Raw genomic sequence first — 18,230 nt, forward strand, 5'->3', positions numbered from 1 at the left:
AATAACAAATTCTAAAGTATATGTACAGATTAAACATAAACCAAAAAGCATCTTTAAAATAAACAAAAGTAAATTCGTCGTAATGCACTAGAAATCAACAAAAAGTGAACCACAATGGGACAAAACCCTAAATTATGGGTTTCTGTTTCTATGTCTCCTAAGCTTGTGCAATTAGAATATGCATGAACCGTCCAAGTATTACTTTTTTTATTATTATTTTTCTTTACTGTACAATAATAAATACAAATTAGCTCTATCTTTGGAGGTTTTGCAAACCCAAAAAAAAAAAAAAAAAAAATTACCCTCCTTTGCAAGCTTTTTTCATTTTCTCACAACAAGTACAAAAGCAAAATTGAAGGGGGGGAAAAAACAAAAAAATACCAAGTCATTTCTTGGTTTTTTTATCTTTACCAGGGTGTAAAAACGAACCCAAACCAAAGAACTTTGCAGTTCCTTTAGAAATGTAAGGAGGTGGTACATTTATTACAGGAATAATCCTAACACCATTGCCATAAGATCCTCCTCCTCCATTGTTCTTCTTCAGTGGAGGTTTATGCAGAACTGGATATGGATTTGAAGTCGAATAAAAAGATGATGATGATGACGATGATGATGAAACTGATGCTGACTTTGACAGTGAAATTGATGGTTGCTTTGAACCATGCTTGTTAAAATCCTTAAACAATGATCTTTTCGAATTCGAAACCGACCCGGTCGAATTGCTCCTTAACAAAAGTGGTAATGAACAAAGCAAACTCCTTTTGTTATCATAGTTGAGACTACTACTTCTCTTGAAACCCCAGAAGGACTTATTGGAGGACTGAGGAGGCTTTTGCTCAATATCAGAGCTCACAACCATGGCTTCCTTTTCACCATCTTTCTTCGGACTCGGCAGAGGGGGAAGAGAAGGAAGACGTGGGTTTTTTTCATTGTCTTTCCTCCTTTTTGGAGAACAAACTCTTTCTCTAGGTTTTGTTGGAAGGATTACTCCATGAGAGAAAAGCTCATCTGCTGAAGAAGATTCATGTCCATAGCAGCTGCTTGTGAAGCTGAAATCGAAATCGCTATTGGAATCCAAAAGTGATGTGTCCCTTCTTGATTGCTTTTGTTCAAGTACTGGTTGATCATCTTCATCATCTTCAGGGCCAAGATCATAGGAGAAAGATATTCTTGGCGGACTTGTTTCTGAACACATATTGATTATCATCACCAAGCTAACAATTCTGATTCCCTCCAAAGAAAACCAAAGATGGAAAATTAGAGTGGGAATAAAACAGAAACTTGAAAGAGATTGAAATGGATAAGCTATTGGAGTTGAGCAAATAGTGTGGGAATAGGTTTCAAAGATGATGTGCTAAGAAGAACATTTAAAAGGGATTGAAGATTGACTAGTTTTTGGATTGGACATGGGAAGTCAACAAAGAGGACTATGTGTTATTTGAGATCTTTAGGGAACAAAGAAGACAAACAGAGTGGCAGCTGATCTTTATCTTCTTTTTGATTTTTTTTTTTTTTTTTTAATTTTCTGTCCAATTTTCTAGGCTGCAACTGATTCTAAGAAAATCCAGATAGCAGAGGATTTAATGAATATACTCTGGAAGAAAAGCAGAGGAAAGTCTCTATAAGTTGTCACCGCAGTTAACTTTTGGTGACCATAGAATAAAATATGTTCTTTTTATAAACAACTTTGGTAAATTTCTAATTTGTTAAAAAAGAATATGAAAAATAGGAGGGGGTAACAAAAAAAAAAAACTCTCAAAGCATCATTGAGGAAAGAAAATAGCTAACCTGACCAAGCTTCAAGAATTACCATCATAAGAGGCAATAGGAAAAACTGCAAACCAAGAAACAAGTATTACAGGAAAATCAAAAAAGAAGAAGAAAATAATGAGAAATAATTATGTAAATGCACTTGTGCAGAAAAGCAAAAGGCAAAGTAGTTTCAGGGAAGCTGAAATTTATGAGACTTCATCTTTAACCTTATGCAAACTGAGCTTTCTTTTTTATCTATAATGGGAGAGAATCCATGTCTCTCTTTCCATTTATTAGACTTTTGAAGCTTGCTATATCCTAATCACTGACAGAGCTATTTCTTCTTTCCCAAAAAAATTTCTCTCAAAAGTTCTTAAAAATAAATCTAAGGTAGAAGAACATTATCCCATCTCTAACTTTGAACATTTCCCCATGTATTTTATTCATCTTTTTGTTCCAATCCTCAACTCTCTTTCTCTCTCTCACCCTCCCTGAGTATCAATAAAGATATTATCTACACCCTTCATGTCCTAATTATGTCTAAAATAATCTGCAATACGTTATTGTCTATGCAAGTAAATTGAATATTTTTAGGCTCATTGAGTTGGGACTTTTTTTTTTTTTTTTTTTTTGGGGTTTTTGGACAAGAGAAAGAGATCTCTAAGTTGGAAGTTGGCATACCAAATATGATCATGAATTTTACCTTCCTTCAAACCTCACCTTTGCATCCATCTTAAATCTCTGGGGAAAAACAAGCTAAAAATAAAATAAAAAATAAAAATAAAATAAAAAAAAGATATGCTTGCTTTTCCCAATTCAAATTATTTCATTATTTTAAAAAGTAAAATTTCATACTAGGTGCATACATTATCTTTGATCCATTTTTTGGATAAACCATTTATATATATATATATATATATATACACACACACACATATATATACATATTATATCTGTCATTTTCATTAAAGTGGTTTTTTTTTTTTTTCTCCTGTAGTTAAGCCAAAACTTATGCACATCATGATATGTACCTTAATAATTAACTAAGGGCTAATTGAGTCAACTTTGGAAATAGTCAAGTCCCAACTTGCAAGCGAGAGCATCAAGTTTGACCAATTGATCAATTAAAATTGATAAGGAAACAATTATAATAGCAGTCACAGCTAAGAACATTTTTTCTTTTTCTTTTTTTCTTTTTTTCGTGTGGGGTGGTGTTGTGGGGTGGTTGAAGAATAGCTTCTATAGAAGCAAACTGAGCCAGATGTGCAAAAGAGGCTCCCAAGGTTTTGAAATTTTCCATGATCAAGTTGTTTATCATTGCTCAATTATCATGTTGCATCTAAAGAAAGAAACCACCTACCAACCAAATCCAATACAGAGTCCACTATTGAATCCAATCTCAAATTAGAGGGCTCCCTTTATGTTCCTTATTTGTTTGGTAAGCAATTGTAATAGATTGATGGAATGGTTTAACTACCTATATATATAGTTTAGATCAATTTTGCTAATATAATCGAAGTTGCTCATTGAGTGGTGAGCAATACAAAGTTTTGTAGCATCAACAACATGTCACATGATTTTGATTTTTGCTCAACGTCCCCACAATATATTGTTTGCCGTGTATGGAACTGTATATCATCCACTATATACCATTTAATAGGTGACTTTGCCCATTACAGCATTTATAATAGTTAAATAATACTATTTATTTTGTATTAGAAGTGTAAAAATTCAAACTTGAAACCATTATTTAAAAATAAAAAAATAATTTAAAAAAAAAAAAAAAGAATGATTTTGCCGTACAAGAATCCTTTCCAAGAAATGGAGGATCTTAATTTCGGTTAATAAAATTGTGCCGCGTCAACTTTTTCGATCCAATAATAGAGTTATTTCATGTCATCTCCATTAAGTCAAAAACAATCTCAATTGCGATTAATTGGTGCTAATTTCCTTATATGATTTAGAAATTAATAAAAATTAATAATAAATTAATAAAATATAACTACCCAAAATTGAATTGCTAATTAATAACTTTCAAGAAAAATAATCCCAAAATATTATTGTTCCATGTAATTACCTATTAATAATGTTTAGAATTAAATAATAAAATAAATTAAAAGTTTAGCATATTTATGTGCGTATTTGTTTTTGCCAGCTGATGATTATGCGTGAATTTGTAAGTCCAATAAAATCTTGACAAAAGAAAAAGTTAATTATACCGATGCTTATCAGGTCGTGAGTTCGATACAATGGAGAGAAATTATAGTAAATAATAAAAAAATATAAAAGTTTCTTTTAGATTATCAAATTATGACTAAAAAAATATAGTATTTTTTCCCCCCCAAAAAAAAAAAAAAGTTATAGTATCTGCATAGGATCTTAAAAGTGCGTATCCGATGAGTTTTACTGTATATGAAGGAAATATGTCGTATATTATTTTGATTATATTTTGGAATTTTTTTTTTTTTTTTGGTTTAAAAGTAATTAATTAGGCATTCAATTTTGAATATTCATATTATATTAATTTTATTTTAAATTAGAAAAAATTAGTACCAATCAACTACTAATAAGATTGTTTCAAGTTTATAATGATGATATGGGGTAACTTTAACAACTGGATCTAGAAAATTGATGTGCCACAATTTGGTTAATTGAAATTGGAAATCTCCCACTTCAAATAAAATGGAGAGGATCTTTGTCCCATTTTGGCCACTAAAATATACCCACAATGATAATGAATATTTTATCAATTATAAATGTATCCTTGAATCTGCATGATAATTGCATCCTTTTAAGCCCTGATTTAAAAAAAAAATATATATATATATATATATATATATATATATATATACTTGTTTCTTAAAATATATATTTAAAAGGAAAAATAAAATAAAATCCAAAATTGGCCACCAGAGATTGCATCTAATCATGTGTCTAATATTTAGACTAATCATTATTTGACTTTGTAGACATTAAATAATCAATAGAAGGTAGAATAGGATATTAGTTGAAATATGCTATGAAAACACTTGTTTTATGTGTATTGTGCATTTGCAAAGATGGAATCCATATTGTTTAATATAAATTACCCTGATTATTATGGTGGGGTTGCCCTACTTTGGATCACTTCCTTAATTAATAAAACCCATATCAAATAGATTGCTTATGTGGCTCTGTTTGACAATTCTTATATACCTTTTTGATTTTTGCAAGACTTACATTGCGGTCTGCTCAAGAAAAGTGAAACCTCTTGTCCTTCCTAATATATTGACAATAATCCCAATCACTAATTTTAAAAGAATCATGGACTTTTTTCTTCTTCTTCTTCTTTCTTTCTTTTTTTTTTTTTTTTTTTTTTTTTTTCGGTTAATGACATTAGCCTTTTTTTAAGTCCATAAAGCAAAAACCAAAACCAAAACAAAAAAGAAATCAAAAACAAGAATGTTATTCACGACAAGACTAATGAAAAAGGCATTTTTGAAAAAGGGTTTAACGAAAGACAAATCCTTTCTTGCTACTAAAGTCATTTGTAATATAAAGAAAGCCTTGTTTTCAGGGAAAATTGCATCCTAAAGAACCCCACAGTGGAAAATTTCTTGACCACTAGGAAAAAAAAGTTTCATATTCTGTTTCTTTAAACTTCATCTGCAAAATTTTGTCATTTTCTCAACATATTTAGTTCTAATACAGTATTCAGAGTTCATCATAAATTATGTTCAGGCAGTACAAATTAAAATAAGAGGGAAAACAAAAGACATTTTCACCAATAAAAAAAGAGGGGGAAAAAAAAAAGACATACAAAAATCTGATTTTTCTTGTTATAGGAATTCAACATGTACAACTTCTTCCATTGTAATGCATCTTCTTTGGCCAATCTAAGTTTAAAGACCAACAATCTTTTCAATGTATATGTCTTCTTCTTTTTTACTGTGGGGTCAAAGCTAAAACTTAGGTTAAAGAGGTATAAATCTCACTGATGAAAGAGTCCAGATTCAAAGACTTGATAAGAAAACTGAGTCATGGAGGGGAAGTGTCCTATATGGACCCCAATAGACTCTAAAAATGTTTTAGCTTTAGACTACTTTGCATGTGAGAAAACCATGAAAATGGACAGCCAAAGGATTCAAGAGTTGTTGATGACAAAAGAGTACTTGTTTTCAGTGCTTAATCCTATGCTCAACCAAGGTAATCCACCCAACTCATAACCTTGGGTGGACCCTCAAAGGCATCTTTTGAGAATCAGCTTCAATTCATGGCATACCTGTGTACTATAAGATCAGGGATGTTAGCATAGCAAAGACAGTCAATCTCTGATCACGTCAAGCAAATGCAATCAATTTCTTATCACGTCAACCATTTAATATTATACTAATGACTTACCAGATAAATCCTTTAAAATTATTTTTAAAAAGATTAATTTAGTTCAAGTAAATAAAATCAAAGAAATATCCAATAGATTAGTATAATATTATCAAGTCAACTTAATAAAAGACCGACTATATATATATTATCACCATCCAATCGGTTTTGAATCGATCCTTGTCTGATTACATCAATATGGCAGCTTTGGTTGGTTATTCATGGTGGACCCAAATGAGTATGAAAATACTCACCCCAAAAAACCATTTACCATTTCCAATGCTCAAGAAAGAAACCAGATCATGTGGAATAATTCCATTGTATGGGTGGTGGTACCCATTTTCAAGATGCTTTTGTTTTCTCTGGTGAAGAAAACTACAACAAAGCTAAAGCAAGGAAGAAGGGTCCTTTCTTGGTTGAGACTTGAGAAGAGAAAGAATAAAAGATGGAAGTATTTTTCCCAAATACCTTTGAAAAAACCAAACCGGCTAGGGACCCATACTACTTTTCTTTAGGATTGCTCGGGTGATCACACAAAAAAAAAGGCATAATAAAAAATTTCAAAATTTCAAAAAAAAATGGAAAAAGAGAAAGACCAGTTCAAAAGTAAAATCAACCAAAGTTGGTATCTTCATATAGACTTCATGAATATCAGAATTCCACTTTTGCCTTTTCCACTTTGGAATTCGCTAGATGGCTTTTATCTCACTCCAATTTTTCACCATGATGTCTTCACCATGTTAGGCTGCCATCATCTCCACTCAGTAAAACCTTCATTCAGACCCATCAAAATTTCTTAAAGAATCCACTGCTTCATATGGGACCAAAATAAAAGGCAATTGTAAAAGTTCACAGACCATCATTCCCTGAGCATTACGAAGATAGATCAAACTTGACAATATGCAGGTCAAATAAGAGCACAATTAGGGATATGGTGAACAGAATTATAGAACAATGTAAATCGGTTCCCAATTTTTCAAACTCATCTATCAAATCAAAAAGAATCTGAACAAGTTGGTAAAGAAAATCCTTCCACAGAGAATATAATGGTCTGTTTTTCTTCCAGTACAAGTATCTTCTGTGTACTTGATAAATGACCAAAAAAAAAAATCTGAACTCCCCTTTGCAATGCAGGCCATTGGAGTTCATAAAATGGCCAACAGACGTGTACGTACACATGGAATAGATTTACAGTGAGTTGGCAAATCATATTTACTTTACAAGATGATAGAATTTGGATGCTGTTAAGCCGACCCTAATAATAAATCCAATAATTGCACACGTACATCATATGAACAATTGCATCAGTAGAACAGTAACCACCTTAGTGTCCTAAATGTGATCAACGAAGATCAATGACGTCGAAATTTAGATTGGGATTTATATAGACATCTGTACAGGTCTTGTAAAGAGGACCACCATCTGGAGGCTGATTGTGTGGATGAAATCCACGTTGCTGACATTGTCTAATGACAGACATGCCACCAGGAGTTGTCAACCGAAAAATGCCATGAGTTCTACACACGCACAAACAAGATATCACCTTGTTAAATTACAACCATCTAGATAAAATAACAATATTAAGAGATCTGATCTAACCTGCTACCATCTCTTGGCGCCATAACAATTGCAACAGCTTCTGGCAACATAATCTGAAGGAAAAGGCATTTGTGTAAATTATTAAAAAGAAAAAAGAAAATACCAGCATACATTTTGCATAATGTCTAAATAAAATACCAGCATACATTTTGCATAATGTCTATCTCCTCCCTTTATTATACTCGCACGTGAAAGTGGATATGTCTTTATTAATGGTCAAGTAAAGGTAAGATAGAGGAAACAATTGATTCTTAAAATTAGAAAGCAGTTTCAAGATGTCATTTCTGCAATTTCAATTCCTAAAATAAATGTGGAAGAGTATATATAAATATATATAATTAAACATTGAATTGGTGTTAAAACTCAGACAGATACCAACAACACGGGTTTACTATTAACTTTAATCAAGTGAAAACATAACATTTGAAATAATAGAAGAAAGCATAATCCTGAAATGACTAATTAATAACATGGGGTAGTTAAAATGAGTTCCAAGCGTAACAAACAAATTTTTCAAGAACAAGATGAGCCACACACCTGATACGAGTAATGGGTATGAACATCAATTGATGACATAAAGCAAGACTGGGTAGGATGAGTCTGGAGAGTGCACAATAATGAACAATTAATCAGTCAGCATAATAATCCATTTGTCATGTAACAGAGTAGCGTTCAAAGCATTATAGAATAAGACAGGCTTCATTAAATCATATGTAATCATAGTAACAATTCATTGCGAATTGTATGCCTTTCTGGAGAAGAATTAGGATTTCAAGAAGATCTCTAAGATTGCTGCATTCTTTTCTATTTTCTTTTTTGTTTTTTTCTTTTTTTAAGATGGCATGCAATGTGAAAACATTGTTCATCTTCATTATTAAAAAACAATTGATTTCTACCAAGTTGGGAAAATATTATGATCAACATACATATTGCCCCACCTTACCTCCTACCAACCAATAAAAATAATATATTGTGAAAAAATAAGTGAAAAAGAAAATACAACAAAACGAATTTCAAGTCCAAGGTTAGAAATAGAGATTGCATCATCTAGATACTCACATGGATCCACCCAAGGGGGAAGAGAGACTGCTTATCTTGAACTTCAAATATTTCCTCTTCATTTGTGGTCTGACACTGATAATAAAGTAAATGTTTAATGTAAAATATATATTTATATATATATATATGTGTGTGTGTGTGTGTGTGTGTGTGTGTGTACATATATATATATATATATATATATGCATATAAGAGAAAAAAATGAAATAGTCTCTGAAAAATAAGCAAAGTAATTGCCATACAGAGTCAGATGTTGATTCCTGCTTTGGAATGATTAGAGCTGTAACATAAAATTTCCTGTTTTTCTGCAGAAAATAACATTTTGAAACATTAGATCATGAGGTATTAGAACAGAAACTGTATTTCTTTTAGACACATACAAGTGAACCAGCTAGAACTCCACAAGTCTCTAAGTTCTTGTCAGTATTTGACTTAGCCAGCTTCATAAAACTCTCCATCATTGTTGTTGACTGAAAAGGCAAACAGCAGTCAGCATTGGCGAGAACTTGTACTTCAATCTTTAGTATTAATCCGAATTAATTCAGAGCAGTATCAAGAGCTATATCATCAAAATGATCATGCCCATACCAATATGTCATTCCTGAGGAAAATCTATACACAATTAAAAACTCAACTAGAAACTAAAAGATCTTCAAGAATCTCACAATGTGTAATTGCAAGGGAGTTTCAGCACGGACAACTTCATCCGTGGAAAGCATCTCCACTCCGCTTTCTGCAATGGAAACTTGGGGTGAAACTGCAGGAATCAAATCTTGTACTTCAGCAAGTACAGGAGGAGGAGAAGGCTGTCGGATAACTTCTGTATGAGCAGGAGGCTCTGTTTCTTCAAAGGAAATAAGGGAACATGGTTCCTCAATTTTATGTGACTGACTATCATCATTTCTCTGAGTCGATTCCAGACTTAGTGTTTCAAGTTCTGAATGGCTTGAGTCTTTTTTAAGAGTAGGTTCATCCTCACTAGGCTGCTGTATACTGTTTGCATAGAAAAATAATGGGACAAAATATATCCATATGTAAAAAGTGTTTGAAAACTTAAGCAATATTCAATCCTCAAAAAAATAGCTTAGTTTTAGCTTTTAAAAAATAAAGTTCCACCTACCAATAACATAAATATACCCAATAAAAGGTAAAAGAAGATGGTATTCCCATAGTTTAGATACAATCTAACTAGTGTTCCATAATAAAAGTAGAAAGTGTTGAATGCTAGGATAGCAGTCAGACCTTAGGATTTCAAGCGGGCTAAGGTCTGTAATGCTTGGATATTGGACCTACATTCACAAACAATGAGTCAGCTTCGCCCTCACATTGAATTAAAAAATACAGCTAAAAGTCATCATACCCCTTTGTCACTTCTAGGTGGCTGCCACTGCCCGTAAAGCCCATTTGGACCCAAAATGGAATGTTTTGAAAGAGTTTCATCCTTTGGACGAGGGACACTAAAAGATCTAAAACAACGAAAGAAAGCAAAGCTTTACGGTTCTCATTCAAGCATATCTGGTAAAGTAAATGAGCCCAGGAAAAAAATATATATGAGATAAAATAATAATAAAAAGACCAAGACAGATAATGATTTAAATAAATGAAAATTTTATGATTTCTTCTAATTGAGAATGAACTTGCTATTAAATAAGCGGACTCTTGAAACATAATATTCATGGTGACAAAATTTCCAAATTTAAAAAATATGAGATAAAATAATAATAAAAAGACCAAGACAGATAATAATGATTTAAATAAATGAAAATTTTATGATTTCTTCTTGTTGAGAATGAACTTGCTATAAATAAGTGGACTCTTGAAACAAAATATTCATGGTGACAAAATTTCCAAATTTAATCCATGCAAGGATGCCACCACCGTATCCATAACTGTATTTATTACCTCTGGAACACCAATTAACTAAGGATAATGCTAGAAACATTGAGAGATCATATCTCCAGTATGCATTTTGAAAAAATAATGCAGTAACTTTCCTTTTCATTAATTATGAATCTTCATTATGAAAATAGTCCAGATAGCTAACCAAATACAAAATTCATATATGCTTCAAGCTGCGCCATAAAGAGTGTTGCCCAATGGGCATTGCTTTCCTGGGAATATACTTCTCGCTTTTACAAGGAAAAATAGATTAAAAAGGTATTTCTTAAATGCCCTATCACTATAAACAGGGTTCAAGCTGCAACAAAAGAATCGCCTACAACCTTTCCAAGGAAAAATAGCTCTAGAGGTATTTCTTAAATGTCCTATTGCTGTTGGGAAAGCTTACTACATAGTAAAACTTGCACACAAACACTCCATCCATGGTTCAAGCTGCACCAAAAGGAGTGCTCTAGTACAGGTCACATGAAGGTCTGGGCACATACTTCTGCATTTTCAAGAAAAAAGTGTCCCTCCCTCTCCCTCTCACACACAAATTATACATGTTTCAAACTGCGCAAATAAGAGTGCTTTATACGGATCACACACTTGGAAATATGCATACGAACACACACATGCACATACAACACTGAAAGATTAATGATCAAAGTTTTAAAGAGTGCCTTTTGTGTTTGGCTTGATATATAAAGTTGAATCCACTTCCTTAAGATTAAACTTTAGGCATTGATGGCATGTGCTATAAGCACATTGTTAGTATAATTCAACTCAAGCATTTGAAGAACCATAGAGAGATAGCAAAACACTCACAATTTTCGAAATCGCTCTTCCACAGTTCTGGATTTTGGCAATAGCTGAGTGCTCGAATTCCTGTATACCAATTCTCGTGCAGCTGGTCTTGCTGCCTATAAGATGATGAATAGCACAGGAACAAAAGTTCATCCAAATCAAGAGAGTAAAACTATACTAGTAGCATACACTAGTAGCATACTCGTAACAAATTCTCACTAAATTAAAGATTGCAGCTAGAAGATGCAACCAACATAGCACAACAAAACAAATAGGAAGATGATATAAATTCCAACTAACTTGTTAAAAATCAAAGCAAACCTTTGTCATATCATAAGTAATTAAATTTTGCTTTTTGACAGGAGACCAATCCAATGAATCCCTTTGGTTAAAATGGCTCCACCCATTGGTCTGATTTGCATACTTTCTGTTCAACTCATTGACCTTCTGTTGAACTGCTGGCTTCAAATCCTCCAGCTCCTTTAAGGCATTCAATAAATTCTACAATAAAATAAAATTGTGAGGTAAATATTTTAGCAAAAAACTTCTGTACATAAAACAAATATATTATAAATGGAATACCTTTCTCAAATAATTTTTTTGGCTTTGAAGTGAAACTCTATAATCTCGATGGCATGGTATTGTCTCAGAGACCAAACTAATGGAGAAGAAAACAAATTCAGTTTCAGTTACATCTTTATGAAGATTTCCTGTTCTTACACCACCTATCTGGCTCCCTGCTTGATTGACTGGCTAAATAACAACCTTACCTAGGAATTAGTGGCAACTGCTATCTGTTTCTTACCTTGAAAACCTTAGAAGCATTACATATAGGTCTATGATATTATTCTCTGCTCGAAAGATGTTGGCCTACAATGTAACAACCTTGTTAGGAGCTGAAAATATGATTTATAACTTCTGAAGAAGCTGGGGATTTAAAAATGGAAAAACATACACACAAAACAGAACCATTTACACATGATGAGTGCATGTGTGTGTGATATCTGTTACTATGTTTAGGATCATGAAAACAGTAAATGCGAAAATAGGCTAAGGAACAAAAAGCATTAACCCAAGTCCACAACATAAACATTAGAAAATTCATAAAATATTATGTATTCAACAACTTAATAAGAAAGTACAAAAGAATAAACAAAGCGAAAAGAAGTATGAATGAATAATACTGCCAAGTTACATTGATGATTGCTACAAACAATAAGGAATCTAACTCAATAAACATTTATCCTGTTCCATTTCTGTGGAAAAAAAATTATCTACGAATCTGAAAACTAAACAAAAGTAGGGAAAAAGAAGTACAAAGTTATTTCTCATATTCTAGATACTATGCTAGTTAAAAAATTTGTAGATATAAAGAAATATAGGTGAAGTCATCCAATTATGAATAAAATAAGCAAAAGATTATTGATGCAAGAATGAACACTCTTACAGTCTGTGATCTTAACAACTCACATGGTCACACTAACATCACCAAATCCTTAATCATAAGGCTCACACCTTTAAGCTATTCATATCCTGATCCTCTAAGTACATACTCCGTATGAAACATAAATAGAAAGTATGAAACATGCATTAAGCAATATACAAAGTTAACTTTCAATATGACACATGGTATATTCGGCAAAGGATTTACACTAGGAATTTAATTTTACATACTACAATCCTGCAAGAAAAATTCTCATCAAATCATTCAAGAACAAGTTTTTCTTTTGGAATTGATAGCGACTAAACTACACTAGTGTATTGGCACAAGAGAAGTTTATCCAACTACTTATTATTTGGACACCCTTACTAAAGAAAAATCAAATTTAATGTGTCGGACATAAGAAGAAAATATTAAAAAATATATATATTAAAAAAAAATTTGTAAGAATTTATTTACTTCCATGTAGATATTCATCCCTAATATCCTAATAACAAACCTGCAATCGCAAACAACATCGAAAAACCCTAATTTTTTCTTTTTTTCAATTACATTCGTGAACAACCCTTTTGTATTTTTAGCTCATATGTATACACATTAAACATAAACCTACGGACTTCCTAAAACTAAATTTACCGGAAAATTCTCAGGCAGAAAAACAAAAATCAGCCAAGAAAATTGCCAAATCCCAAGGGAAACAACAAGCAAGGCCTCGAATTCAAATATTAATAAACTGTTTGTAAAATTCCCAAAAAATAATAATAATAATAATAATAATAATTGTAAACCATAAAAATGAAATTAAATAAAATTGTTGGAGTGGGCGAAACCTGTCTTAGAATATTATCAGCGATCCGATAGTAATAACGGAGAGCAATCCGATTATCGACATCGAGTTTCTGAGCACTCGCAGCAATGTTAATCATCTCCGTAGAAGACCTCATCTTCTAATCAGCCAAATTTTCTTTCTTTTATTTTCTTTCTAGGCAAACAGCATTTTCTGGTATCGGAATTAAGGTTACGTCCTTAATCGGCCGATCCGGAGAATGGAAGGTCGTCAATGGCGGCTTCGGTTCAGACGTCCAGTGAAAAGACGGAGAGAAGGTTTTGCGGTACCACGAGGAGGTCATTCTAGCTTTCTCTCGAGGATAAATATGGAACTGCATATTATTTTTTATTATTTTTGTTTCTTTTTCTTTTACCCACACTTTGGACTCGAAATTTTATTGCATTTACTTCCTTGCACTATTTTTTTAATTTAAATTTTAACAGTTTTAAAACAAAATAATGCCGTACATTGAATGTAATAAATAAATAATGCAATTTACAAAATTAGACGTGCATCAAATATATTACTAAACCAATCAAAACTACATAAAATTAGAGGAAAAATTATTTTAAAAACTAAATACATCAAAAATTATAATTTAAGGATTAAAGTGTTAAAAAACAAATATAATTTAGATTAACAAAGCTAATAACTTTTTCTTGGACCTAACTTTTAAGCTTCCATTTGGTTTTTGACTTTTTGAGAAGTGAAAAATCAAATATGCTATTGTTGAATCACTCACATATGCATAACTACAATTTGTTAAGCATTAAAAAGAGGTGGTTTGTTTGGTTTACCTATTTTAGATTTGATTTAAATATAATTTAGTTTCTGTTGCTTTAAAAATGTCATTTATTTTTTTAGGTTTCAAATAGTTTTTATTTTTTCTTCTTTTTTATTCCTAAGGTTTGATTTAAATACAATTTAATCTGTACGGTTTTAAAAATGTTATTTACTTCTTCTTAGTTTTCAAACAATTTTAAATTTCTTCCTTTATTATTTCATTCATACCCTTTCAAAAAATTTCATTTATACCCCTTGTAGAAGTGTCACTTATAATTTTGAAAATCTAAAAGACTAAATTGAAATTAATATAAACTTAAAGAAATCTAAGTGAAATATTCCCTAAAAAAAATATTTTAATAATAATCAAAATATGTGACTAGAAGGATGGAAAACCACTCTAAATCTAGTCAAATTTATTAAAACTTAAAAGGAAAAAAACCAAAGCATTAGAAAATAATTAGTTTGGAAGAGAGCCTTACTACAAGTAAGTTGTTAAAAAACCTAGGCTAGACCTAATTTCGACTTCCAAAGGAAAGTGAGCTTGACCAAATGAGCCATTAAATCCAAAGACAACGATATACCCTTATCATCTCCAAACACAAGTTTCTTTGCACCAAAATCCAAAGACATCGAACAAGATAATGGCCAGCACATATTTTGGAAGCAAGCAACAATTGTCCCCATATGCATTGTTGAATTTATGCTCAAGAAGCAATTTGAACCGTTGATCAAAAGTCTTAATTAATAATGGTCATTAGATCCCGAAGCTAGCTAATAAAGCGACAAAGCCTATTAACATAGACAAGTGTGGCCCATCTATTGGGCCCCAAACTATTAGGAAATCCTGAGAGACTAAGGTTTGGAGTCCATATATAGACTACTTTCTAAAGAACCTCCACGGAAATTTCTACAGTTTTCAGTTTTCGGATACTGAAAAACACTTTTGAGCTTTCTTGTTTCTAGTAATTGGGTGTGTCCACAAATAGATTTGTCACAACTAAAGTAGCTTAGAAAATCCAGCGCAAAAGGTTAGTAAAACTTAATGGATAATGACAATTTATCACATGCTTTATTCAATCTTGATCAGGCTTCCGCTGTATACATGATTCCAATAATTAGTATCAGAGCCTTGATTGAAGTGATGAATGATATGAAAAATAACATCCTAGGTGCCATATATCTAATATATATCACATATACATGTAGATCTTTGCTTGTGTTTTTTTTTTTTTTTTTTGGATGTAAAGAGGAGGCTAATCATAAGATTAAGTTTCCTCCTTTATTTATTTATTTATTTATTTTTCCTGTAATTTTTTATTTGGAATTTTATATGTAAATTCAGATTTATTGGAAAAATATGTAAAAGTACTCAAGAAAAACTATATACATGTTGTTGTTCATTTTTTTTTTTGTACCGATTGAAGCTGCGTTTTGACGAACCGACACCAAAATCAAATGAAGGACACAGAGGAGGATCGGTGGGAGGAGGACCACCATCGAACACCGCTGCACGCGGTCACATGCGCCACCCAAATTGGCTGCGAGTGGGTTTTAGGCGCTTGACTTTAGCTGGCATGTGGGGGCATGTGCAGTGTTGGAATTGGACCATTTTTGGTCAATTGTTTCCATCCACAGTGATCTACCTCTCTGTGAAATTTTGTGATGATCCAAGTTTTTTGTGACGGCCGAAGGCGGTTTCGATACTCGGGATCAATAGAGGACATGTTAGGGTTTTGTGTTTTTTGGGCTAAAAACCCTATAAATCAATTCTAACTTGGCCCACGCCCCATAGATTTGCAAGACCTGAAGAAAAGAAGAAGTACGGGCCAGATATCAAGTTGGGCTTTTTGGCCTTTTTTGGGCTTGTAATTTTCTTTTATAGGAAACCATGGATTAGGGCCTATTAGTTATTTTGTGTTTATAATTGTTTAAATTATATGGATATAACATGTGATATGTGCTTAACATGCCATTTAAAATAGGTTGTGCCATATAATTGCATCATTTGATATATACATATGCATAATAATATTTAGTTTATGTATATAATATTATTATGGAAAATCCTAATTAATTAATGTACAATATAGAATGAGTAAAGGTTAAAAATTAATTCAATTAATTTAAAACATGCGACATCCATTAATGGTCCAATAATAAAATGGTTATGTGATGCCCCAACTGATAAACATGATAGGATTTTATTGGATTAGATTTAAAATAATTTCAAAATTTTAATGAGGATGTACGGCCCAACATCAACAATGCTTAAATATTAAAGATAATTTTGAAATTAAATTAATAGTTATTATATTCAATTTTAGTAACATTAATAATCCTCCCAACGAGGCTCTGTTAGTGTTATTATAAGCCCAAAGACTATTGAAACAATGGTTGATTTTCTAAAATCAATTTTGAGTGGTATATATCAGTGTTATTTAAAAAGGCTATGTCTAAAGAGGTGGATTTTTAAGAAGTCTGAGACCCACCTTACTTTTTCTAGGAGCTGACTTGGTAGGATACTATGTATATCATGATCAAAATAGTATATTTTGTTCAAATCAATTTTGAGTGGTATATGTTGGTATTATCTAAGAAGACTATGTCTAAAGATGTAGGTTTTTAAGGAGTCTGAAACTCACCTCACATTTCCTAGGAGCTAACTTAGTATGACACCAAAACATATCATGTTCAAAGTTTAATTTATTACAAGTGTCTTGTCTACCATAAGTATTTGTAATGGAAATTAAATTACTGTTACAATAAACATTAATAATAAGTAGTTTAAGGGATCTACATATTTGTATGTTCGTTGTGTTGATTACGTGTTAATATGTTTGCATTTTAATTTTCAGAAAATAGCATCATTTAATCTTCTAGCTACAATTTTGAGTCAAGAGCTATTGAATGGAAATAACTACGACCTATCGAAAACCAATCTTTATATTGTCCTTAATTTTAAGATAATAAAATTTATTACAACAACTCTGAAACCTAGAAGTTTGCTGCTAATACTTCAGAGGAAACTATGAAGCAATTTGTAAATTGGAAACGAGCAAATATGACAACTCACTGTTATATTTTTTCCAACATTGTAGAACATCTGCAAAAGCAACTTGATGATCTAGATTGTGTATCAGAAATAGTTCAGACTCTACATGGAATGTTTGTTAAAAGTAGCAGTACTGCTAGATAAGCAGTCATAGGGGCATTAATGAACACTTGTATGACTGGAAGAAGTATATGGGACCATTATCTAAAGATGATGGGGCACATCAGTACTACAGAAGTGATGGGGCTTAAGCTGGAATAAGAGATGAAGATTGACATGATCTTTGAATTTCTATCGGATAACTTCAATCAGTTTAAAATGAACTATAATATGAACAAACTAAAGCTTACTCTTGTTGAATTGATACATGAGCTTGAGAGTGCTGAAAGGTCTCTCATGAAGTAGAGAAGTGTGTAACACCCCATCCCGAAGTACGCTGGAATTTCTCAGGTTGACCGAAGTTGACTGGGTTTGACTGTCGTTGACTGAGAATGGTCAAACTTTGACTTTTTGATTCAGAGATAATTCTAGATTGACCAAGGTACCGTTGTGAAGTACGCATCAACCCGCATTCGAAAAACTAGTAGTAGGTCAAAAACGGAGCTACGGTTTGAAAGTTATGAGCAAAACAAGTTGAGGTCCGAACTGTTTGAGGGTACCGAGAGTTG

At 32.0% G+C, this 18,230-nt stretch overlaps 2 protein-coding genes across 5 annotated transcripts; both read right to left on the minus strand.

Moving 5' to 3' along the window:
* Nucleotides 1-290: 290 nt before the first annotated feature.
* Nucleotides 291-2,530, minus strand: LOC107409478 (uncharacterized). Of its 4 annotated transcripts, none has more exons than XM_048473037.2 (3): nt 2,434-2,530; nt 1,789-1,834; nt 291-1,223 (listed from the first exon to the last, which is right to left on the minus strand). In XM_048473037.2, exon 3 carries the CDS (start codon nt 1,205-1,207, stop codon nt 386-388), a length of 822 nt encoding a protein of 273 aa, XP_048328994.1. In that variant the 5' UTR covers nt 1,208-1,223; nt 1,789-1,834; nt 2,434-2,530; the 3' UTR covers nt 291-385. The 4 variants fall into 4 exon arrangements, with proteins under 4 accessions (XP_048328994.1, XP_060670130.1, XP_015872401.2 ...); XM_060814147.1 differs by having other exon boundaries at nt 2,456-2,474; XM_016016915.4 differs by lacking the exon at nt 2,434-2,530 and adding an exon at nt 1,980-2,404.
* A 4,599-nt stretch (nt 2,531-7,129) lies between these two features.
* Nucleotides 7,130-14,045, minus strand: LOC107418792 (AMSH-like ubiquitin thioesterase 1). Its single transcript, XM_048474002.2, has 14 exons — nt 13,726-14,045; nt 12,260-12,324; nt 12,037-12,112; nt 11,776-11,955; nt 11,476-11,570; nt 10,130-10,235; nt 10,012-10,058; nt 9,435-9,762; nt 9,150-9,239; nt 9,012-9,074; nt 8,770-8,844; nt 8,248-8,310; nt 7,711-7,763; nt 7,130-7,628 (listed from the first exon to the last, which is right to left on the minus strand). The coding sequence occupies exons 1-14, from the start codon at nt 13,837-13,839 to the stop codon at nt 7,454-7,456; spliced, it is 1,530 nt and encodes a 509-aa protein (XP_048329959.1). The 5' UTR covers nt 13,840-14,045; the 3' UTR covers nt 7,130-7,453.
* Between the last annotated feature and the right edge of the window lie 4,185 nt (nt 14,046-18,230).

The sequence above is a fragment of the Ziziphus jujuba genome, chromosome 2 (genome assembly GCF_031755915.1).
Source record: "Ziziphus jujuba cultivar Dongzao chromosome 2, ASM3175591v1".
Lineage (NCBI taxonomy): Eukaryota > Viridiplantae > Streptophyta > Magnoliopsida > Rosales > Rhamnaceae > Ziziphus > Ziziphus jujuba.